Below are 27,270 nucleotides of genomic sequence, written 5' to 3' on the forward strand. Positions count from 1 at the left end.
AAATTGAATTCTTGGGCAATGTTGGCAGGGGCCAAATTACACCATTAACATTGCTCGAGAATTTAATTTTATGTTACATTTCACATAATGGGCATTACTGAGCATTACATAACTGAGGGTCGCCTCAGCTATGAGGAATACTAATAAGAGAGACGGACAACAAAGCTAACAAGCTGCATATGGTTCTGCACTTGTAGCAGCTTGGTGGAGTCCCCCTTCTTCACCTAGAAGCAGGATGCCAGCGGCGTCATCCCGCCCGTCACTTTTAGTTAGACCTCGGTTTTTAAACTATCTCTCATCTAAAGCCATTTTATAACGTATCACACACTAAGGACAATAAACCTAAAGCCGGGTCCGCAACGCCCTGTTTTCGTGTTAAAGCCAGCGGCGTCAAACCACTTGTAATTTTTTGTTTGACTTTGGATTTTGGAACTCTCATCTGAAGCCATTCTAGGAAGTATCACACTATGCCTTAGCGTGATACCTCGTGAAACAGCTTTAGAATGTCCTGTAAGGACAACAAACCTAACAAGCTGCACGTGGTCCTGCATGTAGGCGAGGGCGTGGTCGCGCGGCGGCGCGGGCCTCAGCTTGGCGGGGTCGTCCTTCTTCACCTTGGTGCGGGACGCCAGCCGCGTCAGACCGCCCGTCACTTTCTGGATCTTAGACTGGATCTGGTTGTGAAGCTCCCACGGCACGCGGTACACCGCCTGGACCAGAATAAGTACATCATTCCTGTACCGACTAACATTATAAAATAAATGCAAAACATAAAAGGCGGATTTAATGTTAAGGACCGTATCGCAATATTATAAACTCTATGGTTTAAAAAAAATAAGTTAATCGATGGTGGCAGCGGTGGGATACCCGCGCCTCCTAGAGGTCCTACTTCCATTGTCATCTAATACCTTTGCCCTGATGTCCGCGGCAATAATTAGATGATGTTACTCTCCAGATCACCACACTAAAATAGGTTTAATGAAAATCAATTTATTACAATTATAACATTAGTATGTTTCTTCCGTACCTTTCTCTCAGTATCGATGTAGTTGATCCACAGTTTGTGCGCGGCGTCATGCAACTGTTCCCTGACGGCAGCTAGATCCGGCGCACGCGCATTGCCTCCGGGAGCGATCAGCGTGGCCTTGAACACTTCTTCTATGGCAGGCTTCTTGCAAGCGTAGAGTTCTTCCCAAACGCGACGGGCTGCTCCCGCCATTAAGTTGCGACCTGATCAATGTAAACAAGATAATAAATATACAAAGCTCAACACTTTTGATTAGAGACAAAGACAACACAATGATGACCGCCGTTTTCCGTTCACCAGTTGACACTATTGGTCGCGTAAGGTCCATTTACCATAGCTTTAAAAAAAGCCTGCGCACATTCGCTCGATACAAACGTTCAAATTTTCCTTGGAAATTAACCTTTCTTTACACTAGCGCCGTTTCTCTCGTTAGTACCAAATGTTAAAATATTAGGACTTTGCCCAGCAATGGGAGCGGGATGGGAGTCAGTTATGATAGTCCAACGATATCGTCCTTGATTATCATAACTGACCTTGGTGCGTGGTGAGCTTGTCATCTCTAGACTCAAGGTCGCCGCTGGGATTGACGTGCCACGTGGTTCTCATGTGAGAGTCTAGCGCGATCTTCATGTTGCAGCTCAGCTGGATCAGGCAGTACATCAGGCAGCCGATGAACTCCAGTTCGTGGTTGCCAGCGCCGAATATCAGTAACCTGTCAATAAAAAATAAAATTACTGAGCAGAGCTTCAGATTTTTTCCCCATCAAATTGCACAGGAAGAATGCAGGTCCAAACAATAGATACATACATACATATATGGCTTGGTCTGATTTATGTAGTAATTTTTCTAACACCAGTTGGAATTGATCCTACTAATATTATACATGCAAAAATTACTCAGTCATACAAAGTCTATTGGACTGATTTTGATGTATATGGGTAGAATACAATCTGGTATAGGACATAGAATACCTTCTGTCACAAAATTCCTATCGGAGCGGGGAGCCGCGTGCGGAGCTAGTAATAAAAAAAGAATCAATTTGAATTTTGAATTTGATAAAACAATGACGAGTATTAACAAACCTATTGGTGGTGAGTTTGTGAAGCGCCTCAAGCACCGACATTTGGTCGGCGATTGAATCGGTAGAGCGAGACAGCAAGTATAAGATCGTCCTGTTCAGACAATGGTGCAGTCCCTCTAGCGATATCACTGAAGACTTCTTTTTAGCTTGCATCACCAGTTTCACTATGAAATCAAATACCTGGAAAAATTCAAATAAAATAACCATGTTTTCAAGACAAATATTACTCCTGCTATATGTAATTTTGTTGAGTCACCTTAAATTATAAATGAAGTAATACTACTTACGTACATACGTGGGCCATTATTGATAAAGGCGACCAGATACCAGTTACAGATACCAGGATAAGAGACTATATCACAATTTTAAGTTCTAAACATATTTGCAATTTTAAACTGTTGTGTAACTGTATTTATTTAATTATGTATTTACAGGGTGGAAATTTTATATCTGTGTTATAGCGTGACCAGAGTAATCAAAATATCTTTAACTGTAACCAATGCAAAGTACGGTAGAGTCTTACAATTCTACCCTATAATATGATATTAAAAGAGTTCTTTACCTCGTGCGGGTCTCTAGACAGCTGCCCCTGCCAGAGTTTGTCGACCAGCCTGGCCGCAAGATAGCAAACATTGGAGATGTTGGGCTCGGAGCCGAACAGTTCTGCATTGAGGAGGTTCTCCATCAGCGTTGTGAGTACTTCCGTTTGATATTCAATCTGTTGCTGACTTGTAGCGTTTGGCGGTGACGCGTCCAATACTAGATCGATTACCTAAAAATACAAAAATTATATGAATCGTATATTTAACTTTTATGAACCACTCTGATAAAAGTTAACATATAATAACGATACATTATTTAGAAAATATTTAAAAAAACATATTTACGTACATATTCAATAATAATAGTACTATAGCATGTTTCAAAAGATTCATAATTGAATATAAATTAAGGGTTTAAGTTAAACATAGTTTTAGAGATTGAGGCATCGGTGGCGTGAAAATGAAATGAATTGTGAATGAGTGGGTGTTACTTTAAATGATTACCTTAAATGATTGTTTATAAATTTGCGATTGCAGGAGAAATTCGGGAAATAAGATAATTTCATAAAATTAACATGAAAAAGCATTAGCGATAAATTGCCGATCTGTTTGTACTATTATCAAAATCTAAAATCAATTTACGCAAAGGCGTTATTATCTCTGAATCTACTATTTGTTGTAGATGTAGCAATAAAACTATCAGTACTTTTTTGCAATAACCATGTAATTCTTGTTTTGGATATCCTGTGTTTCGGTATACACGTATAGCCATACGTTCAGTGTTAATATACTGATATGCAAGTAAAATAAAATTGTATTTTTTTAATTCCGCGGTTACAAACCGGCCATTTATCAAAACGTGTTAAACAAAGTTTAGTGCACGTGCGCAAACAAAAACAAAACGCCAATATTTACGCAGTAAAAGTATGATCTTGGAGTGGAGCAGGGGCTACAGGAAGTACAAAACATTGATGGTGGCACAGAGTCTGTGACGGCGGCCGTGGAGCTCTAAAACCAATGTCAGGCGACTTACACGGCCGGTCTCCACTAAAGGAGAGATGTGTTTTAACATCCAATAGAATGTCGTTAGCGAAATTCGATTTGAATTTATGTAATTCTATTGGCTATTAAAATATCTCTTCTCCGCTCTCATGGAATCCAGCCATAGGCTCAAGCCTATCGTATTGAATTTTCGATTTAAATTAAGCTACAGATTCCAATATAATATCTTAATAATATTGTATTAACGATATAAAACGTGATGACGACGAAGTGATTTACAGTGTGTGTAAATATTTAATTTGTAGGGAAAATCGGCAAAATAAAACCAATCATAAAGGTTTTCGAGTGCGGTATTATACAACCTTGTCTACAATCAAACAAAGAAAAAATGGGATTATATTGTTCCCGCAACTCAGGGTTTGCTGTAAAAACATAAAATTGCCATCATGCCTACCGATACTGATTTTTTATAATTATGTGGCTATTATAATTTTGTTAAGTACGAGAAAAGGTCGTTGAAGGTATAAGATTTATCTATTCTGTCCAATTCTTGTGTTTACAAAAGGAAATAAATCCAAATATACTAGCAAACTTCAGCACTATACTATTTCTACGGAAATAATTTAGACGTGCAAGCTGTGACCGTTCTAATAGCTGCATGTTAGTTTGTTGAGCAAACAAACAAAGAGTAAAATAGTTCTAATGTACGCATTAGATAAAAACAACGGACAGACGATATTAGCGACGAACGGACATCGGTGCGATCGCCAACATGTTTGCCACGTGGCTATATATGAATTCCGTGACAAGCATAATTTCTTAAACAACAACCTTTTATCACGCAGGTGAAGCCACGGGCAAAAGCTAATATGTAGAAAAATAAATATGGTGTGTTGGGGCACCAGTGAGCACTGACCGGCGCCGCCTTGCCGGACACGCTGAGCGGCAGCGAGTCCAGCACGATGACCTTGAGGAAGTCCATGACGCCCGCGCGCGCCGCGTGCTGCTTCAGCGTGCCGCTGCTGTTCAGCACCACCACTTCCTTCTCGGATCCGGGCGTCGACGCGCCCGAACTTTCGCCGCTCTCGTTTATCGCTAATTCAATTTACAAACGAATTAAAACTCGTCGTTCTGATGCGGAAATAGATGGATTCACTATCATCATACCGCTGGATGATGAAAAAAGTAATTTTCTACAATAAATTCTATATCTTAAATAAGATAATGGCTATTAACTAACTAATATATAAGAAAAACTACCATAATTAGGTTAAAATATACGTAGATCTTTAACCTTTTAGTCCACGCGGCCTGATCGTATTGCGATTCTATTGTTGTTCAATTGTTTTTATTATCTCCAGAATGGAAGGGTTAAAAAACACTCATAAAACTTTAAGGATAACTTACGCATATTAATCTCTTCGGAAGCGGCTGGTGGAAAGAGAGTGGAGGCAAGAGCAGTCAAAACATCCGCAGTCATCATTATAGTGACGAAGTCGGGCAACGTGTTGTATAGCGAGAATAGGACCTGTAATAATAGTAAAATATATTGGCTTTGATGAAAGGAGACACTAATAATATTTTGAAATTACTGGCAAAAGGTCTAGCCTTGATTTTTGTACAAACGGAGCTTAAGTAAAACATAGAACTTACAAAGCCCATTCTACAGAAACTGATCGATACGAACTCTTCAAACCACACACCTGAATAATAGCAACGGGGTGGTCGTTCAGCCATTCCGGCAGAGTCGCGGGGTCGGAATGAATTAACGCCCTTGTGACCGCCAACAGCACCACCACGGCTTCCGGACATAGCGTGATTCGTGCGGCGAGGGCCGCGGATGATTGCCTCTGAGGCGCCCCCGAGCCCCACGCGGCGCCCCACACCCTCTCCACAGATACGCAGCGATCGCTGCAGGCCGACCGCATTGGCTGGCCAAGAGTTAGCCCGAACAGGAGGTAGTACATCTCGGGGATTTGTAAGTGCGACACCAATAACCTGCGAAGGAGGTTAAATAATTTAAGCTACTATATGTGTGTGTCTGAACATATATTGTAGTAATTAAAAAAAAGTCAATAAATTTACGCCAGACTTGGGTAGATGTAGTCGCTAGTTCAGAAAGACAAATAACTAAAACGCTCTACGTGTGTTTTGCCTCAAACAATGTGTTAATGTATAACTAGGTTACCAGGAGAGAAGCGCCTCCCCGGGACTATGAAGCAGGGGCATGTGGAGATGAGAGCTGGTGTGATGAGTGGCCACCAGCATTACACCCGCTTGTTGAGGTGAAGCCAACTCCGTATGCCGAAGCCACCCGCCGTTGCCGGTTCCTTCGCGGAATCTACAATACAAAATATCAAATATATCTTTTATTATTAGGCTATAAATTACAATTATCGGAAGTATCCACATGTTGACTCAAAATCAGCAATTAAAATTACAACAAAATCATGTATTTACCTTTGCAATATGGCTGACTGTTGGCCTTGTCCCGAACACATGACGACTAACAATCTCAGAGCCCATAGAACACTCGTGGAATGTACATTTTCCTGCATGAAGCTCAATAGCCAATCCATGCCCAAAACTCTCGATATCTCCTCACAAACGATTGTGTTCACTAGGTTTCTCGCAGTGAATAATAACCCATGTAAAACATTAAAGCACTTGTTTCTGAGGATAATTTGTTCCCCTTCACATTCTTTCTCACAATCGCTTTCTTTGGGATTTATTCCCCTTTCTGACTGTGATGGTAGCGGCAAAGTATACGCCATGAATTGCCCGAGAGATAACAAATCACCGGGTCTTGGTTGGCCACCTAATAAAGCTGCTAGCAATTGTATAAGAACATTTTTTGTGCTGACGACTTTTACGTCGTTTATGATATAAAGGAGTTTAGGCACCAATTGTAATTCTCTCATTGTGCGTAGGTTGTGCGTTCGGTGGGCTGTTTCTGTTGCTAGTTCTAGTAAATGCTCTAGAAGGGACTTGATGAGGCCGCCGGGAGCGCCGAGCCAGACTTCAAGCTCACATATCAAATCCTAAAAAAATTAAAATTGTACATCAACTCGATAAAATAAGTATGAATTTTAAACAATAAATAAAATACACAGGACTAAATTTTAATACGTATGATAAATAGGTTAAGAATTCTACTAACAATTTATGGATTTTATGATATGACAAATAAAGAATTATTATTATTATTATAAATAGGTAAATTTTTTTACCTGAAAAGCAGTAAGGTTAGGTATCGAAGAAGTCTCCTTCTGACTGTCAACAGTACCGACGAGACCGAAAATCAAATGTAGAATGTGTGAATTGAGCAACTGTTTCTTCCTCTTCAACAACATGGCGAGGGTCTGATATCCTTTGCGGCGGTCCATTTCGGCCTGCAAAGCTTTGTTTGAGCGAATCACGCATACTAGCGCTTTTACGCCTGCGTACAAACATTCAACGTCTTGGGCCATCGCTATTAATCCTAATAATACTGAGCAGCCGCCGACTGTGTCAATCTGAAATAAAACAATTTATAAGATTGTGTCGCGGCTTCGAACTAATGAGACTTTTGAGTGACCCGATTGCCTTCCTTATCGTTCCAAATTTGACCAGTAGATATTAAGCCGCTTTCAAAGATTTCGACATAGTATACACTAGTTTCTTCATTTAATAAAATATTGTTATTAATATGAATCAAAATTTTTTATACAAATTTTGAATTGAAGAGACCGATCGAATGCAGCTGCGTTCAGCGTTTTCCTGCGACTTTGACGATGTCGTCAAACCAACAGATTGGTACATGTCTTGCACTGTGCTACATTTTAAAATTATATCATACAAGTTAGGGTGTAATAGAATAAATATAAAAATAAGGGTAACTATGAAAATTACTTACCATAACAGCAGCGGGCTTAGAACAAAAGACCCTCACGCCTAAATACCCGACCACGGTGCCGCCCAAACATCTAGCCGGGCCCATAAGATGGCCGGCGGAATTATGTAATATCCTTATTGGCGTCGCGTTCTCGTGAGACGACATTCCGAGTTGCTTAGCTATGGCCTTGTTATCGTTCTTGCTGTACACTTTGCGGATTTTGGCCAGAGTCAGTTGGGACATGGCTCGGGCGTTGATGCCGAAGACGACTTTCTCTTCGGCCACTAAAGGCGCTACTGGTTCCTGATTGGCCCCGGGCGGGAGGGGCGCTTGTAGGGTGCCGACGTAGTGCGGGCCCAGTTGATATAGCAAAGACACAGTTTGTGCTGGGAGGACCTGCAATATGACAATAGGGGTGAAACAAGAAAACATTTAGTATTTTTTATTTATTTTAAACTTTATTGCAAAGAATTACAAAAAAAAATTACGAATGGTGGACGCCATAATATGGCATTCTCTATCAGCTTTCACCAGCATTTTCTATTTTTTTTGTTCTCATTAGAGTATAACTAAAACGCTTTTTCACTTCAAGATTTGTGACATCACTTTGTGCCCAATGTCATACAAGCCCCTTATAACTTTTTATTTTTGACATATGAAATAAGTATCTGATTTGACTTGATGGAAACTACATTAAACTTATTGTCACGAAATATAAGTACTCTTTTATTCACAAAAAAGATTAAAACCTTTTAATATCCGTTCATAATAGCAATGAATACTAACGTCTTCAAGCAGTAGCGCGGGCCCCTGGCGCCACACGAGGCGGGAGTAGCGCCGCCACTGCGGCGGGGTGCCCAGCACGCAGTACACGCACGACGCCCCCGACAGCGTCGCGGCGCCCCCGCCCGGGTTGGCGCTCACGTAGTGGAGCTTGCCCGAGTGCATATGCTGACCTAGAAGTTACAAAATCTTTTATATACTATAAAATCCCATCATCACAGTGTAGGACATCGTCATCACTGATCATCACCCCCTACAACTTATTTGTAACTTACATACAATACAAGGTGCCGTATATAACGCATATTGGCTACAGTTGCCACAATTTACAAAATCGAAAATGGTGGTCACCTAAACAAGGTGAATAAAGTAAAATCACCTACACCAAAAATAAGAAAGAGGTGAATTAAGTCTAGAACCCCCCTAAATCCGTGTCGTAACAGCACAATGTATAAGGAAAAACTATAAATCTAATATAATCCTTCAAAATCCATCAATCTCAGCATAATTTATATAGACATTTTTTTAGTTTTCCCCAATAAATAGAACAAATTGATAAAAACGTGAAGGTGGCGCTAGTGAGGTAGTTTGCATTAAAAACAGATACGCTTATCTACCGACTGACCGTCGAGATACAAGCAGAAGGAAGAGTTCTTGAGCACGGCACGGTTGAGGACCAGCACCAGATGGTGCCACTGGCCCTCGTGCTGCAGGTCCGGGCACCACACCCGAGCGCCGCATTCGCCTGAACCTTCTGGCTCCCATTCACCTACATCTATAAAAATATGTACACTATAAATATAGTAGAACGTCTTAAAGGTGGTGATCGAAACGACCGAGGTCGAATCTTACTAGTGAAAGAATGAATTTATTTATCAAACAATAGACAGTCCAAAAAGACATAGTCAGGGCCACATTAGTTTACATAGCAATCTGATGAATAGTTGTTTTCTTATACCATCGCTTGCTGCTGGTAAAGGAAAACGTCGTGAGAAAACCTGCACACTGGTAGAAAGTTTAGTTCACTGGTGTGTTACATACACATCTACTGTCACTAGATAGCGGTATTTGAATTATTCCATGTTAACAAAAATCACAATTATTTGTTTCACTTAAAAGCGAATAGAAGATATAATGTAAATGACTTACTGTGAGGTACAAGCGTCTCCTGGGTAGACACAATGATGGCCTTGTCTCGTGCCGACAGCACCACAGTCAAGCAGACTAAATGCTCATCACGACTGTTGAAATATTTCATATTTATTAGATATTCTCACGTCAGATTTTATGTTATATATAATTAGCCTTTGCCCGCGACTTCACTCGCGTGAATTTCGCTGCGAAAGCGGGACAGACGGTATTTTTTATACAAACTTTCACCCCCCATTATAGTCATTTAGGGGAGGGTATGTTTTAAAAAATTTGAGATGCATTAAACATAAGTAATGTTTAATGCATATCAAATTTCATTAAAACCTGTCCAGCGGTTTAGTCGTAAAAGCAAATGGACAGACAGACTTTCGCCTGTATGGATTTTAGACCAATATGTGGCTACGCTTATGGCACTATCGTTGATATATCAGTACGAGAACAAACCTGTTATTGAGATTGCGTACTAGCGTGAGTATCCGTACGCAGTGCGGGTCCGTGCGCGGATCGGAGTATTTCTCCACGCAGATCCAAGTCGAGTACGTGAGCCCGGTCTGCGGAGGGAACACGCGGTCACCTGCAATCAAAGATAAATAATAAATAAATAATTTAATTTCAGTATAAAAACCTAACAAGCGCGAGTGACATGTAAAATATAAATACTTAAAACTAAACAATAAAACTACGAGCTAGCATAGTCATGTGACATAGAAATAGTGCTAGTGCCTGAAACACAGGGTGATTTTCACCCTAGCTCAGGCAACATTTATTTATGTACTTTTATACATGTACTATATTGTAACATAGCTATTAAGATACTTGAATAAAGATTATTATTATTATTTCGTCGGTACTTTTCTCAAATCCGTTTAGAATTTGGTAACTATGCTATTGTGGGGCCAAATAATTATTATAGAACAATTCCATACAAATTCTTGGCATATAAGCAAGCATGGAAAATGGAAAAACATTGTTTTTCTGTATTCTGTGGCGGCAAGATAGGCGTTATAAAATTCGGGCATACGATGAGGGACTAAAGATATTAGCCCCGTTTCTTCTTGTGTATTTCTAGTACGCATTTCTATTTTTTATATGAGCGAGCAATGACCATGATAATAAAGACTTTATGGATAGAAAAAGATATTACTTAATACTGCATGTATTCTTTATAAGTTTAGGTGCAATAATGTATTTTGTATTGTACTGTACTGAGCCATACGAAGCTATACACACCGGAGCCGATACCGCCGAGCGTGGCGTTGTCCTGTGTGCCCAGTGCGTTCAGATTGGCAGACTGCGGCGCTATACTGGGCAGGTAGAGACAGCCGAAGCCTTCGGCCGACATGTCGAACTCTACGAATGGGGGCAGCGTGCACGAACTTTGAGATCTAAGGAAAACATTTAAAATATAGATATTTATTTTAAAAGTTAGATAAGGACTTACCCCGTTATTCATAACAAAGTTAAAACATACTTTAAACTGGTGAAAACTGAGCACACGATGGGGGACAGAAGATTCCCCATTCTCTTTATCGTATCAGCGAAAGGTAAGATATGATACTGCCTATATTTTATATGCCTGTCTATGGATTACTTTACCTGTAATCCCTCGGCGTGGTCATAGAGACGAGCGTCTTGATCCTAGTGAGCGGCACTGGGCCCCCGGGCTTACATATTTGCCCGGGTTCCGGGGCCACGCAGTTCAACGGGTTCCCCATGCGAAGGAACTCTCTGAAATTATTTCATATCTTTAATCATTGAAAGAAGTTTGAGGCAAATCACATTTCAGACTATGTCGAAAACCTTGGGACAGGCTTATGTACACTGTAAGATTTGTAAGATTCAATTGCACGCTCCAAAAATGACGTGTAGTAGTAAACTCGGTATGACAAAATACATATAGGCTCCAAGCTCCAAGCCATGGCTCAGTCAAGTCTTCCATGTGTAAGAAAATTGGTAATTTTGTACATGTTCCTAACAATGTTCTTTACGAATTTCAACTTTGATACTTCATCGCAGCATTACCGTCGCGATATTGAAAGGAAATGATCGGAAACAGATTTATTATAAATGCGAAAGTCTGTCTGTCTGTTTCGTTTTCACAGCTAAACCGCTGGACTGTTTATGATGAAATTTAGTATGCATATAGTTAAAGACCCCCATACTAACAGACAATTTTTTTTCAATAATCAAATTACTAAATTACTATAATGTGGGTTGAAACTTTGTATGAAAACCATTTCTGTTCCGCTTTCGCTGAGAAATCCAAGCGGACGAAGCAGCGAGCAAAAGTTAGTACAATATTAGTTAGTTGCGTTATTAATCCGGTAATTTGGTCCCGTACCTGAGCTCGAGCGGACGCAGCGCGTGCGCGGCGAGACGCTCGAGCAGGAAGAGCGCGGGCGCGTGCAGCGCGTGTCGCTCCGCGCGCAGCGCCGCGCTGCACGCGTCCAGCACCGCGCCCGCCAGCCCGCATCCGCACATCACCTGCTGGTTGCGTTCGCTGCGGACCGAACAACACTTTTCATATTTATAATTACGTGTTCGGAAAGTGGGCTAGGGATTTCCTCTTACCATTAAAAAGGTGCGAACCGAAACATAACATTTAATACATGTATCACGCCTATTTTGGGGATAAGCAGAGGTTAGTGATTTCCTCTTACCATTAGAAAGTAAGTTTTAGCGGTTTGACGTCACTTGTGAATTTTTAATTATGTATTAAATTGAATTCAATATACATTTTGTTTGTCCCGTAGCCAATTAATATCTCCATAACATACCTATTTATAAATTGTTAATTTCAAAACGGGTAAAAAATCTTTCCAAATAATTACATCTGACGTTAACCTAAACTGCAATTAGATTCAAACCTGCGCAACAAACTCTTGAGCACATGCGCGAGGTAGTCCCGCAGCGCGCGCGCATGCGCGACGTGTTGAGCGGGACGCGGCAGCGCGGGCAGCAGGCGCGCCAGCACGATCACCACCCCCGCGTGCACCACCCACGCCTCGCCTGAACTCGAACTGCCGGACAAGTTTAGCGGCGCGGTGCGACCGGCTGGCTTCGTCTGAAGAACAACATGACACATTTCAAAGGAGAATACTGATATATATATAGAAAAAAAAAACAGAAGAACTAACTTAAAAATAGATTTTAATATGTTATTTTTTCTGTTATTATACATAATACATGCAGTAGAGTAGTACAGTTTCCTTATAAAATATATATACTTTGTGAAGTGAATCTAAGACTGACCTCATTTATGGCGGAACTTTGCCGGGTGAGACTCGGAGACTTGACGTCGAGGGCGCCGCAGAAGCTCGGCTTGTCGAACGAGTCTAGAGCCACGTCATACAACAAACGTAACACGACGCACGCGTGCACGAACACCGCAGGAATGTTCTCCGGGAAACTGTATGAATGAAAAATATTATACACATATAATAAAACTGTAACTGGTCTTTATCTGTACATATGAGACATTAAAGAAAAATTATAATGGGAGGTCTTTATGAGACTAATAGAAGCCAAAACAGTTTTAGAATTTTTGTCTGTACGCATCACGCAAAAACTACAGGATGGAATTTGATGCGGTTTTTACAATTGTATAGCGGAAGGTCTAACTTTCAATCTGGTATAGGTTTCATCGCGATACGTTGCTTAAATCCCGAGATACCGATATTAATAAGTTATGAGCGGACACACGAAATAAACAACAATAATAATTAGGAACAATATATTATCTTACTGCCGCAACTCGATTAATTCAAATGCATCAATTAAATGTTAACTGCTCTCATTTCTGAAGACCATTGAAGTTGACAGAGCGATATTAAATGGTTATACAATTATGTTAAAAAAGTAATTAAAACTCACGTCATTTCCAGAATGTTCCCAGTGAATATCTCGTGGAACACCTCATAGAGTTGTATGTCGCCGGTCTCGGTGTCGTGCAACAATTCCGTGTCGTCGGTAAAACAGCCGAGCAGCCGGATCGTGTCGCACAGAGTGGTCTGACAGATCTGAAATACATTTGCTGTGTGAAATTGCATAAAATAATGGCGGACGGCGAAAAAATCATGGACAGTGTCAAAAACAAATCCAAATATTTTAGACTTTGATGACAACTAAAAGATTTGTAAATAAAATGAAAATTGATAAATTAAATTGAAATTCGATTACTGTGTCTCATTAAGGAATTTCATTTATATAGGTAACTATAATTTTAAATGTTCATTAATAAATTTAAGTGAATACTTTATTCGCTTCAATTTTGTACAGTTGCAAGTTTTTTACAAAAATAAATAAATAAAAATATATGAAACTGACCTCGTGATGGAAGAACTTTGCGTTGGCCGGCTCGAAGCGCATGGCGGTGCTGATGGTGTAGAACACGACATGGATCAGCTGCAGCATGTCGCGGTCCATGGGTTCGTTCCCCGCCAGCTTGCCCTCCAGCGACACCAGCACACTTGTCACGTACACGAACCCACTAACCTGTATAAGAATATAATACAGACTTTTCAGTTATTAAGCGTTCGTCTTAGCAAACTACCGGTCAATACTGATATATAATAGTTTCTCGATAACCGAACCGACTATGTATAATGCCCTAAGAATAATGTCCTAATAATAATAAATACGAGCTTACTTACACCCTTATATATTATAAAACAAATGTAACACACACGACATCATAGTTGCATATCATTGCATATATTATGAAGTGGTCTTATCCTAGGGCGGGACCACACGCGGGCCGAAAGCATCTACACTAGTGGGTCATTATTAACTCTTATTACCTTCCGGAATATAGTCCTGGTGCGATGGGAATCCCTCAAACAAGCTAGAAGAGCCTTCAGTATATGCAACTTGAGTCGCAATGCGTCGTTTGGCGCGGCGTGCATGCCACAAAGAAGAGTCGACATATCTTCCTCGCCAGAACCACTCACAATCAGTTCTCTTATTACACCTGTAAGGAAACGGTCGTCATTTTCATACTGGGTAAAATTTGCGAGCTTATAAAGGGAAATACCGATTTGAATTGTTTCGATATCACAACAGCATTCGAACATTCGATAATACAAGTACAGTTTCACAACTTTATCTCTTGAGAGGTAGATAAAGCCATATAATGGATACGTTATTAAATTGGTCTTACCTAATGCCTTGCTTCTGCACGATTCATGTACCAACATTCCATGCACGCACTTAGCGCCGCCGCAGTCCCGAAACACGTTACAATTATTGGTATTTCCATTCAACAAAGCCGTCAGACCCTCCATTACCAACGAACCCAACTCTTCTTCCTCAATTTCGATATTCGGATCTTTTATTAAGGAGTCTTGTCTAGAAGACAATCGTCTCCTTCTTTCTGGCGCCTTCGGAGAAGATTCCGCCTCGCGTTTAATTTTCTCCTCCTCCAATATCTGTTTGTCTTTCAAAAACACAGCATATCGTGAGAGGCAAGTGACAAATACTTCAAGCATGCCAACTTCACGGTATACCTCCTTGAAAATTGCATTATGTCTGAAATAAACACAAATCAAAGTCCGTAATTTGCAATGGACAATTTCAGTATGATTTTTTTTTATGTTTTCGTGTTCAATATGGCACACATTGTGCGAACACTGTGTACGAACGAAACGAAACTTGAATTAGAAGATACTTACTTCAAAATATTCAATAAAGTCTTCATACAGAGTATACTGCAAGTTCGAGACCTGTTAGCTTTTAAAAGCAATGATAGAGAGATCAACTCCTTGCATGGTACAAAATTTAACTGAAATACAATAAACTCCAGTAATTCGAAGAACTTCTCTTGTATTTCTGCACTTTTTGTATATATTCTTTCGGAAAACTGGCTCAAGGTGTTTTGGTTTTCCAATATGAAATAGTTAGCATTGTCTGCGTGGTACACGCTCGATATCGCATCAAGTATCGTACAGCACAGGGCTGCAGAATTTGATTTCATAAACACCGACTGCAAAACCTGTAAATAAAATAGAAACGCTATATGGGGATTGTGATAGGTAAAAGTGGGAAATGAATATTTTGGTTAAAAATGATAAAACAAACATCAAGTGATTAATGGATGGCCTCTTATTGTGTAAGGACTATCAACTAGCCCGATTGCTCGAACTATGACAGCATTTAAGTTTTGCTAAATGTAACCAATTTATATAAAGTAATAAATAAAAATTGTTACCTGAAACGCTTGGACGTTCCTCACTGCCTGCCCGGGCGTGGACGGCTGTGGCAATACGAAGCCCTGGAGTTGGAACAGTTCGGTGTTGGCGCGAGTCGGCCGCAACTCTGAGAAACCGCAAGCGCATAGAGAGGATATCATTAGCACAAGATTCCTGAGCGCGGCGCGCGCCTCTGAACCACTCACTCGCTCTTCTTCTAATCTGAAATTAGTAAAAATGTATGTTTTAAAAGATACGAGAAATTTATACATTTATATGATAAGCATATTCCTTATCTATCCAAAAAGAAGGCCAGTGCCCCAGGAGAGGGAGAACAAAATTGTGGATGATGATATTACTTGAGTTTTATTTGATTTTTATATATTTAAGAAATGGTTGTAATGGTTCAACAACCAAGAAAATCCATGTAAGATATTTTTAAAGCTTTATCTTATTCTTTAGTTCTAGCACAACTACTAGAACTGAAGAATAAGATAAAGCTTTAAAAATATCTTACATGGATTTTCTTTGATATTTGGAGGAAAAGTTCGATTAATATTGTAAAATATGTAAAACCTATAAGAGTAAAAATACCGAAAATAATAGTATCGTGTGTATAAGCAATCATGATACATACACACAACATAAAAAAACTATTTAACGCCAATTAATTTTCAAAAGCAACACATTGTGTAGTGACTACAAAAACATGCTTACCCTGATGTTAAATAATCTGGCGGTTCCTGCCTTTCGTGTCTGTGGTGAATAAACAAAAAATGTAAAACACAGTAACAAAAACAAGTAAATACATGCTCATGCACTAAAAAAAACTAAAATTAATCTAGTCAAAAGAAACAAATACTTACTTCAAAAGGAATTCCGACAGGAACAGATATCCTTGACATGATCGAAAATCATCTAATAATAATTGACTAACATCACTCGAATCTTTCAAGAAGCAGAACACTGCCACAAACATTTCGACAACCTGTAATAATGTCGATAATAATAATTTCAGAATTTCTGATTATAATACTATACTATAATTATACAATATAGCATAAAGCTTACCTCTAATGGTGTCAATTCTGGAATTCTTTGCATATTTTCAATACATAGGCCTACACAACCTTTGTCTAAAAATAAAAAAATGCATATTTTTAGTGCTGTTACATTAATAAGAAGACAAACATACAATCCTGGAAATATGGTGCAATGAAATTTATGCAGCAAAGTAGACAAATTAATTTTATTTTCTCAAAAGAAAGTACAAATACTTGAACTTTACTATAAAGCTTATAAACCTACCCTACCCTTACAAATCTTTATCATATACACAAGGCAATCATATTAATTTTTATAATTAAATATTTCACCATATGGAATAGACATTTACATACTAATACTACTATACCCAATTTCTCATATCAAATAATTTACTTACTATGTATGTACTGAACCACAGTTGGTGTTAACCCATGTCTTGACAGAGTCATCAACACTTCTGCAGCAGACTTCCTCCACATTATATTGAATGGGGCACACCAAGATGTTATAGCAGAAAACAACAAACTGAGATCATCTTTCCTAGCCAATTCTTCACATGGAAATTTGTGGCTGCTTAGTCTCACTAAAACCTGAACAAAAATTTAAAAAGGAAATAATAAAAGTCAAAGTGAGTGAACCATATACAGAGTGTTACAAAATACATATGAAGTGGTAAGATATAGTATTTTTTTCAAGTTAAAACTGGCCTCATTTTTTGGAGGTTTTCATTATTCTTACACTTCTTTAGTGGATGTGACAAATACTTTCTAGAAGTGATATTATTCACTTGAAACTTTCATTTGTACATTTATATGTATTTAGTTACACCTTGTATAAGGATGTTGTTTTTGAAACATACCTGTACAAATATTTTTTGTAATAAGATCCTCCTCTCCCTGGGAGTAAACTCACTATTCCCATCCTGTAAATCTGCCTCTTCAGCTGGAATCTCAGGGAGATCAAAGAAGAGGTATAAACATTTCACTAATGTTGATGGTATGGATGCAGTAGTCATCACCTAGAACCAGATTTATCTTTAAGAGAAATGGATATAAATTATATATCATATCTGCCCTTTATATCTAAGTTTTATTATTGATTTGGATATTAGTAGTCTTCAAAAATGGATAAAATTTTGTTATGACATACATTATTTTTTTTATCAATAAAGACTAGATGAGGGTTAAAACCAATTGAAACTGCTCCTGAGAACATGCAGCCGAGCTGAGCATGCATAATGTTGTGTTGATTTAGTGTTTATCATTTAGTTCATATTTTTGGCATCTCAATCTATCCATTTCAAATTGTCAGCAACAAATACCTGTATTAAAGATTGATCACCAGCTGCCAACAGGTTCAAAGTCGAGAGCAACATCCAACCATTGCTGGACTCCTCAGAATTCTCTATTTCCAGGAACTTTGCTATAGCACAACTAGCTGCCTCTGTGCTTTGGTTACTTGCCCTCTTCCTAATCTCTGATACCATGAGCTTTGATACTTGCTGGCAGAATGACAATATATCCCAAAATTTTTCATTCATTTCACTCGATGGGCTTGTGCCAAATACCTGAATATTTTTTATTTTATTTTAAATTATTGTTCAATTGAAAATATCAAAATTACAGTTACAAAGAGAGGATATTTATTACCCAGGAAAAACCTAAACAAAGTAACCCAGATTAAAACACAGATAGTTTATATTTGGCCAAACAAAATAAAAAAGTTATTAAGTATAAACATAAGTGAATATTAGGAAAGTTCAGAATTGTTAAATTAATCTATGAAATTCTAAGTTTAGGTCAAATAATAAATAAGCCCAGTTAAATCAAACTAAGATAATTTTCGAGGGCAAAGGAAACAAAATAAACAAGTGTAAATGAAAATATCCATACAACTTCCTGGCCTATCCCATAAAAAGCAGTGAGATAAAAACATGATGATGTCTATATTTTTCTTTATCTACTATAATGATATATTGGGTCAGTAGGTTGATCAGACAGAGCAGACCACGCTAGATTTTTATTTTTATTGACAGAAAATAAAACTTACTTTGCAGAAAAGGGGCAACATATTGTACAACTTGTCGTCCTTTTCTGCATCAGTGAGAGGTTGCGGAGGGTGTGTATATTCCGCAAATAGCTTCTTCAAATGCATCAAGCCTAACTGCACATGTGACGATGCAGGGGTTTCTGCAGATTCTGAAGATGCAGACGCGGAAGCACCACGCAGTTTACGCATCAGATTCATTGTGAACGCTTTATTATGTTTCGAACTTAGTCACTGTTTATATTATCACTCGCACATCCATGATAATACAGATATTTTATGCGCAAATAAAAATAATAAATAATCTATAATAGCTAACATCACACGCTATCATTGTAATAAGGTAAAAGCTACAAAACTTTATGATAATACATAATAGACTACATGATTAAATTATTGATCGTCGAACAGATTTCCTTTCTAATATTATCACTAACTAGCAAGATTTTTTTATAGAAAATTACGCCCACACAAGGGAAAATCTACATCGCTGCATATAATACTAAAATAGGGATGCGCATAATTTACAACATGAAATATATCGATATTAGATTAGAAATTAATTTTGATTACAATCAATAACATTCTATTAGATTACTAGTAATCACGAATCAGTTACATTTAATGAGGTCTAGTAATAATTATTATTTTACAAGGTTCTAGTCTTAATGCTTGTTTGGGTGTTCATAATTTTCTTTGTCTTTGGGTAGACAAAACCAAGAGTCACCAGCCTAAAACCAAACCAGTATTGTGACATTGTGAAGAATAAGCTCTGAATCAATCTTAAAAGCTCAACTTCTGAAATACATACATCATAAGGCGGAAAAATGTATCGCAATCCGACCTAGATCTAAATGTTGTCATACATTGATTGTTAGTAAAAAATTGTTTTTTTTAATGTTTATTGAATAATAATCGCGATTATTGTTGTCAAATTACATATATATGTTACCGGCTAAATCCGATTTCAGGATAAACTAATTTTGTCTAGGCCAAAGTAATTCTTCCTACATGTGATAGGATAAACTGGTTTAGCCTAGGCTATACTAGTTCATCCTATCGTATATAGGAAAAATGAGTTTATCCTAGGCCAAACTAGTTTCTCCTGATAGAAATAAAACACTCAGCTTAAACAGGAATGACCTAGTCTAAATTAATTTAGCCTAGTCCAACAAGTTTAATAACAATAATAGTATTTTGTTAAAATTACCTATTTATTTTGTCTTTCTAGAAATTCTATAATGTTTAGACTAGGCCATGTCAGTTTAACCGGAGAGTGTGTATTTCTTTTAGGATAACCTTTTATTTGTTCGTTTGGCCCAGGCTAAACTGGTTTATCCTATAGGGCTTCGGACGAGCCTCGACGGACTTTAGCCTAGGTTATACCAGTTTATCCTATCGCATGTAGAATTAGTTTGGCCTAGGCAAAACTAGTTTATCCTGGAATCGGGTTTGGCCGGTAACATATATATCAATCACGATTTTTTAGTAGTTTTAATTAAAAAAACTTACTATTAACTACACTAACATTGGATTAAAAATTAAGTTTATCGATAAAGAAATCCTATAGGTATAGGACGTAGCAACGCTATCAATTCTGACATATGTCATATGTTGATGGTTTTTTTTTTCAATCGACAAAGAAAATATATTATACATGCATGAGCAGCAACATGTAACTATTAACGCATGATAAAAAGATTTTTAATTTGAAATAAAATAAAATCACAGATATAAGTAATGTAATGTCCTTACATTGCCTACTTCTATGAGTAATATGTATTTTTTTTTTCACTTTTTCCAAAAAATGGTAGAAGTTATGAACGGTTCAAGCGGGGGTAGCGGAGCCTGGGGAGGGAAGGACGCAGGCGGGCGGAGCGGGGCGGTATGTCAAATCAAATGTCTGCAAATGTCTATCGAATCGATTGTGTAATTGTTGGATTTGTGTGTGTTTTGTGAAAAAAATAATGAATTAAACAGTTAAATTGAAGACCTATTAATTGTGGGTTTCATCTCTAACATAATCAAGTCAAGAAAATTATTTACGCACTCAGCTCCCATTAAAGTTTTCTTGATGCCATACAATAGATATTTTCCCTCTGTTTGTTGTGTGTGAATAAACATTAAATTCGAAATTATGGTTGAAAACGGTGCATCTAGTGGTGGCAGCGACAGCCCCAATGCAACTTGTTCCCGTTCAGGACTTCTCGAAACCTTAGTGCGAGGAGTATGGTACAGAGTACATTGCTCTTTGGAGGATGATTATCTAAGTGTATGCTTGGACGATGGTTACGATGCAACTACTACACTCAATGGGACACTCAATAACAACAATGTAGAAACACCAAACAGTGATTTCACAGAAGTACCAGAAGCAATAGCCAACCAAAAACGACTAGTACAGGTGGTTAAATCTGACAATAATGGGCTGGGTATATCCATAAAAGGTGGCATAGAAAATAATATGCCAATATTGATATCAAAAATATTCAAGGGAATGGCGGCAGATTTGACAGAACAGTTGTATGTTGGAGATGCTATTCTTTCAGTAAATGGAGAGGATTTAAAAGATGCCACACATGAAGAAGCTGTAAAAGCTTTAAAAAGAGCTGGAAAAATGGTTCAGTTGGAAGGTAAGTAACACATGTAATTTTTGTTTGATTTGATTTTGGGCATATGCCATTAGTTTAATACAGTTCTTGTTGTCAGTATGCCGCCTACTTGAACACAGAATTTCATATGCTAGCATTAATTAGTTGTCATATATCATAAGTCATAGACAGTATGACTGTGTGGCAGAGTACAGGCTTCAATTAACCCAATTGCTGGAGGTCAATGGAATGATATCACTTAAATAAATAAATAGATCTACTCAGTGATGATTCTACTTGCTAATAGTTTGGGTTTACTGACACATTCTCTCCTGAGTATAGACAACCAATTTTTCATAACACATCACAGATTAATATTTTTAGGTATACCAAGAGTAATAAAACTACCCTAGATGTTGACAGTATTAATATATGTATACATTGTATGTTGAAAAAAGAATGTAACAGATTTTAAAGAGTATATTGAGGCTTGTAAAAAAACTGAGTTGTGGACACTTGAGTTGTGAATGTTACTTTTTTCGAATTATATTTAATGCTGCCTATGCAGATAATAAAAAATATTATGATCTTGATATCCTTTTTGACTGTAACTAAAAAAGCAAATATATATATAACTTTACATATGTTGAATGTGTAATTTAGTAGGGGTGGCTACTGCACTGCAACTAAATTACAACTAAAATATTTATAAATCGGAGCTGACTAAAGTTAAATTATTATTTAAAAATCTGCAATTTTTTCAGTCAAGTATTTGCGAGAAGTCACACCATACTTCCGGAAAGCATCAATAATTAGCGAGGTGGGGTGGGAACTACAGAGAGGGTATATGGCGGAGGCACCGCCGTCGCCGCCTTCCCCGAGGCGCCGTCGAGCTGATACCCGCTACGTGCCGCTGCTGATGGCCTGTGTAGCTAAGAACCTTCGACACCAGGACCCAGGTAATTTTTACCTGCTCAAATTTTATGAAAACAAGTCAGACTAGTTATCTTACATTACATGAATACACTTAGTCCTTCACTTGGTTCATCCTAATTGTGTCCATAGATTTATTTATTGATTTTGACCATTTATTCTCTTATTAATATCCCAACTCATGTTATCTAACTGGACAAGAGAGTGGCTTTAGACAGAGACCAGTGGAGGCAGATGGAGGAGGCCTTTGCCAAAAGGTACACTGAGCTCAGAAATATTTTATAGGAACTTTTGCAATCGATCTAAGCTCAGTAACAGAACGCTAATTATAAATAATGTTATAAATGAGAAAGTGAGTATGGATTTTATCTGTCTAAGTTTACTTTACATTTAGGAGGATACATATAACTTAATATGAGGTTTTCTTATGTATATTATTTTATATTCATATATGTTTCCTTATGGGAAAATGGCTAAAATACGCAACACGTAAGTTCTGCAGATGAGGCGCTACTATCGCTGTAAACACAACATGGCGTAATTGATATTCACATATTTGTTATGCATACACACTACACTACACTATAGTAGTTATTATAGTGTTTAGTAGTTTAGTTTGTGTTAAGTATAGTTGGCTAGATGGGCCTTGCAGTATCTAGAAGTTCTCAATATATCCATCCATCTAGTTGATGCTTTTCGTCGACTTCGACCTCAGCCATGAAGTCCAATGATGATGATTTTATTATGGGACTTCTTTCATGGGACTGTACAAAAGTACACACATTGATTGCAGAGGAGCGCACGATCGAGGTGTACTCCCCGGACGGCGTGCACGCGCTGGCGCTGCGCGCGAGCTCGGCGGGCGCGGCCGCGGGCTGGCATCGCGCGCTGCACGCCGCCGCACGCCGCGCCGCGCGCGCCGCGCTGGCGCGTGCTCGTCCGCAGCTGCGTCCGCTGCTGGGCGACGTGCGGTACGCAGGGTGGCTGGCCAGGCGCCCGCCGCAGGATCATGTGAGTGCCTCGCGCCGTACACGAGGGTGGTTCGCATCTTAAAAGCAAAGATGAAGACTTAAGCTATAAACTGTCATATCTTCCATTTAGATTATACGAATTCAGGCGATATGCGTATTAGTAAAGTAATACAAAAGAAGAAATGAGGCAATGCACTAAAATTTTGTATAAGATTAGTCAGATAAGGGTCAGGAAGATATATGGAAATCTCAATTGGTTATATTGGTCCCTTTTCTGTACATTTTTTTCTTGGTATATGCTAGGTGCAATGTTCATAATATAATGAACAGTAGTTGTTAAAGTTTGCATGCTCTGTGGAGCCTTAGTACTCCGCAAAGCAACTGTTGGGGTTCCAAGAAGTTGTTTATGTTGGAGCTGTAACTGTGAGCTGAGGAGAGCTTGAGAATGCTGAAAAGTTCTTGACAGGACAGACAGGATGTTGAAGTATTTCTTTTTAAATATTTTTCAGGCTAGTGCTTCAGGTGGTTCTGACAGTTCCGAAGAGGCAGAAAGCTGGCAACCAACTTTCGTGGCTATAACAGAACTTGAACTAAGGTATGTCATTTTTATGTTTATTTTGTTGTCCTTCTACGTCTGCACTGTTACGTTTGGTTTATTAAATAAAACATTTATTTTGTAACTAAATAAAGAATCTTATTACCCGCAATAGGTTATACGAGGCAGCGCCGTGGTCGAGCGAGGCGTGGTGCGCGGCCAGCGAGAGCTTCAACCTCGCGGCGACGCGGCTCGCGTGGTGGCGGCGCGGCGGCGGCGGGGGCGGGTGCGGGGGCGGGGGCGGAGGCGGGGGCGGGGGCGGGGGCGCGGCGGCGCTGGGCGTGCGCGCGGGCACGCCGGCGGGCCTGGCCGTGCGCGCGCTGCGCGCCGACACACCGCACGACCTCGCCGCTGTGGCCGGAGCCCTGGTCGATGGTGCGCACAATGCGGTCAGAGCGCAGCCAGAGTTCACCTTCCGATGCCGGTAGGATTTTTACACTATATCTATCACCTTTTTCTCATCTTCACAAGTTATTGATGAAATAAAATAAAATATATAAATGTTCCCTGTTTAGTAGGCAACGTTTTACAAACTTTTGCCCACTATACTATAAAAAATGATGTTACCCGTCAATATATAATGAGCAATGTGATCGACAATGTTTGACGTTACATACAGATACCGTGGCGCATGCGCACGCCTAGCACTGGGCACAAACGGCGCATGCGTGTGGGAGAGCGCGGGGTCGCTGGGGCGCGGCGGCGCGCGCGCGCTGTACCGCCGCCCGCTGCACGCGCTGCGCGCCTCCGCCGACGACGACCGCTGCAAGCTGTGGCTGCACTTTGCTGATGATGACACCGTGGTAAGACACCACTCTCTTGTTTCATATATCGTTTCTCTCTCTCTTTCATATCTGCATGTTTTCGGTTTCGTCTGGGTTTGTAAAGTCCCGAAGCCCGGGGTCCCTTAAAATTTTGAAGATACGGCTGTTATTTCACAACCGACCGCCTGCCTGACATCAACGTTCTTTGGGAATGCTTTGTTGCCTATCAGCTGCCTAGCATGTGTGTCCTTTAGTCGCCTCGTACGACCTCCACGAGGGTTATGGAGTGGTCCTATTTTAGGGCGGAACGGAGGCGGTATTTCTATTTTCTATTGTACACCCTAGGAGCTGGACATGGAAGGCAGTCCGAAGCCGGCAGTGTTCATCCTGCACAACCTGCTGTCCGCGCGCGTGCACTCGCTGCCGGCGGAGGCCGCCACCAACCCGCTATAACACGAGCAGTACCCCGACCACTCGCCCGAGTATTAGTGCCGCTGCACATCCAACGCGAACCTCGGCTGTACTCCGCGCGTGTGTCAAACCGGTAACAACTGAACTTTTATTAACTTTACCGGTGTTAACGTAAATTATAGATTCCTTAATCTTGAAGGCGTACACTACATTCGACCCTTTGTATTGTAACAGGGGACAGATACGCCATGTATTTGCTCTGAGAGCTTTAGAGCATTCTCTATGTACGTGATGTTATAAAATACCTAGACTATGAGGTTGTAAGATAACCAATCGAATAAATGCGATGTTTCAATTATTTGTTGAAGTGGATGAGACTCATGACTACTTTTGAAACTTCGAAAAAACATCTCGTTTAAGGTACTGTATATTGAAAATTTCGTATGTATTTAAGTATTTTATAACACCTCTCTGAATGTGCATATGTTGATTGTATATTCAAAGATAAAGAGTATCTATACTAATTGGATTATGAAATCTCAAATTATTCTGCAAATTGTTAACGACTACTTGACTCCTCCTCGGAGTGGTAGTCCTATCATGTATGTTCTCGGGTAATTCCTTTAATTATTAAGAAGATACATGTCTAATTATAAAAAAAACATCTCTTAACAAGTAAATATCGTTGATTAACATTTTGATATTGAAAATTAATCGAGCGTAGAGTTGGTGGCCCATACATTGATGTATGAGCCGAGCATACAACGTTCCAAAAATACCTCCATGGCTCAACCAAGGTATTGTGTTCTATAGTAATCGAAATAACTGTGATGCCTCACATATGATCATGCTATTGTTGTCATATCGGACTTTCTTGTCTTTGTGTGTAATTCACTTTATATAAACCTTAACATTTTAGTGTTTGAAGGTGTGTGTTTGAAACATTCCATGTTTTTATTATTATGTATTTAAAATGTAATTTATAGAGCCAATTAAGAATGTAATGTTTAATGTACGTATTCGCTAAGTGCGTGTAAATACTGAGTTTTTCAATTTATGTATATGTACTGTATATAATGATAATATATATGTAGTGTCGAACTGGTATATTTACGATACAGTTTTTTTAATACACATATTTTTTGGCAAATGAAACATTATGTTGGTGGTTAAAATTTGTTTGAATTATTACAGTTTTAAATCTCATTGTAAGACTTATTTTGTAACGATATATGAAATAGGATAGACAACATATTTATTCGTAAGATTTTTTTAATGAATTTGTTATCTATTGTTTTAAACTTATTTATTTTCCAAAGATTGAATCTCTTTACATTTCCAATAAGTTCTTCATATCTTGTACCCTTGTTATAGAAATGTGTTTATCACCTGAATTTATCTATATATAAACTAACCCTGTTTTTCATATACTTTAATCTAAAATATGTTTTGTCACTATGACACTTTACAATATTTACAAAGGGCGTTAGTGACAAAACATATTTTAGCTTAACATATTTTATCCTTTAACTTTGTTATGAATAACAGGGTTACTATAAAAGGAGTGTCTCCGATAGAACACGTACTAAGAAATGACCTGAAGGCGAAGTGCAGGTTTGCATTTTCACTTCTCACCATCGATTCGAAGTGTGACGTAGCGAACCAATGACATTAGTGTAACCACACTACAATGTCATTGGTCGTTGCGCAATGTGATTGGTTCGCTGTCTCATTTCGAATCGATTCGATGGTGAGAAGTGAAATGCTATTGTAGTCACTAGTGACTACAAGGGGCGAAGTCGGGTACTGATGTATGTCGCTAATTTATAATTTTTAATACGTCCCCGACCTGTGTATAGAGACAACTTACGCCTCGGCAATAGTGACCAATTTGAAAAATAAAAATATTCATTTTGAAGCATTTTCTCCGGGACACTTCTTGAATTTTATTATAATATTCTAAAATTGTAAATAATTATAATTGTATAAGTAGTTTAAATCGTGACATTCCGAGAATGTAGATCCATTAGACTAACATCCGGTAGTTGTATGTTTAGAGAGCTAGACTATGAGGTCTTCGTGTAAGGATGTTACGTAGATAATACAAAAGGTCTCGCGGCCGACAACGGGCAATATATAAAGTGATATCGAACGATTTAATTAGATGTTTATTTTAATACAGGAGATTTATAGTTCGTTTATAACAGTAGAAATATATACTCCATCTTTCGTAGTGCTGATAGTTGAAGCTAAGTTGTTCAATAAG

At 38.8% G+C, this 27,270-nt stretch overlaps 2 protein-coding genes across 5 annotated transcripts in view; one reads left to right on the forward strand and one right to left on the reverse strand.

Moving 5' to 3' along the window:
- The window catches only part of bchs (blue cheese), a 34,463-nt gene extending 15,234 nt beyond the window's left edge, over nt 1-19,229 (reverse strand). Inside the window, exons 1-35 of one of the 4 annotated variants that reach the window (XM_053756423.2) lie at nt 18,743-19,229; nt 18,015-18,260; nt 17,553-17,711; nt 17,091-17,283; nt 16,718-16,782; nt 16,513-16,634; nt 16,364-16,402; nt 15,667-15,868; nt 15,131-15,450; nt 14,620-14,987; nt 14,261-14,430; nt 13,788-13,955; nt 13,335-13,480; nt 12,714-12,870; nt 12,329-12,525; nt 11,803-11,961; nt 11,058-11,189; nt 10,692-10,846; nt 9,906-10,035; nt 9,459-9,550; nt 8,935-9,084; nt 8,313-8,482; nt 7,548-7,922; nt 6,883-7,167; nt 6,113-6,693; nt 5,841-5,993; nt 5,356-5,650; nt 5,060-5,180; nt 4,569-4,747; nt 3,566-3,658; nt 2,671-2,880; nt 2,110-2,288; nt 1,561-1,739; nt 1,028-1,230; nt 526-710 (exon numbers count right to left, since the gene is read on the reverse strand). In XM_053756423.2, the coding sequence (XP_053612398.1) occupies nt 526-710; nt 1,028-1,230; nt 1,561-1,739; nt 2,110-2,288; nt 2,671-2,880; nt 3,566-3,658; nt 4,569-4,747; nt 5,060-5,180; nt 5,356-5,650; nt 5,841-5,993; nt 6,113-6,693; nt 6,883-7,167; nt 7,548-7,922; nt 8,313-8,482; nt 8,935-9,084; nt 9,459-9,550; nt 9,906-10,035; nt 10,692-10,846; nt 11,058-11,189; nt 11,803-11,961; nt 12,329-12,525; nt 12,714-12,870; nt 13,335-13,480; nt 13,788-13,955; nt 14,261-14,430; nt 14,620-14,987; nt 15,131-15,450; nt 15,667-15,868; nt 16,364-16,402; nt 16,513-16,634; nt 16,718-16,782; nt 17,091-17,283; nt 17,553-17,711; nt 18,015-18,260; nt 18,743-18,940 (6,776 nt within the window). In that variant the 5' untranslated portion in view covers nt 18,941-19,229. The remainder of the gene's footprint in view (nt 1-525; nt 711-1,027; nt 1,231-1,560; nt 1,740-2,109; nt 2,289-2,670; nt 2,881-3,565; nt 3,659-4,568; nt 4,748-5,059; nt 5,181-5,355; nt 5,651-5,840; nt 5,994-6,112; nt 6,694-6,882; nt 7,168-7,547; nt 7,923-8,312; nt 8,483-8,934; nt 9,085-9,458; nt 9,551-9,905; nt 10,036-10,691; nt 10,847-11,057; nt 11,190-11,802; nt 11,962-12,328; nt 12,526-12,713; nt 12,871-13,334; nt 13,481-13,787; nt 13,956-14,260; nt 14,431-14,619; nt 14,988-15,130; nt 15,451-15,666; nt 15,869-16,363; nt 16,403-16,512; nt 16,635-16,717; nt 16,783-17,090; nt 17,284-17,552; nt 17,712-18,014; nt 18,261-18,742) is intronic. The other 3 variants (XM_053756424.2, XM_053756426.2, XM_053756427.2) reach the window with 3 other exon arrangements.
- A 1,379-nt stretch (nt 19,230-20,608) lies between these two features.
- Nucleotides 20,609-25,984, forward strand: Syn1 (Syntrophin-like 1). Its single transcript, XM_053756420.1, has 7 exons — nt 20,609-21,372; nt 22,095-22,289; nt 23,057-23,274; nt 23,744-23,829; nt 23,945-24,253; nt 24,449-24,632; nt 24,939-25,984. The coding sequence occupies exons 1-7, from the start codon at nt 20,877-20,879 to the stop codon at nt 25,044-25,046; spliced, it is 1,596 nt and encodes a 531-aa protein (XP_053612395.1). The 5' UTR covers nt 20,609-20,876; the 3' UTR covers nt 25,047-25,984.
- The last annotated feature ends 1,286 nt before the right edge of the window (nt 25,985-27,270 follow it).

This window comes from Plodia interpunctella, chromosome 16 (assembly GCF_027563975.2).
Source record: "Plodia interpunctella isolate USDA-ARS_2022_Savannah chromosome 16, ilPloInte3.2, whole genome shotgun sequence".
In the NCBI taxonomy this organism is placed as follows: domain Eukaryota; kingdom Metazoa; phylum Arthropoda; class Insecta; order Lepidoptera; family Pyralidae; genus Plodia; species Plodia interpunctella.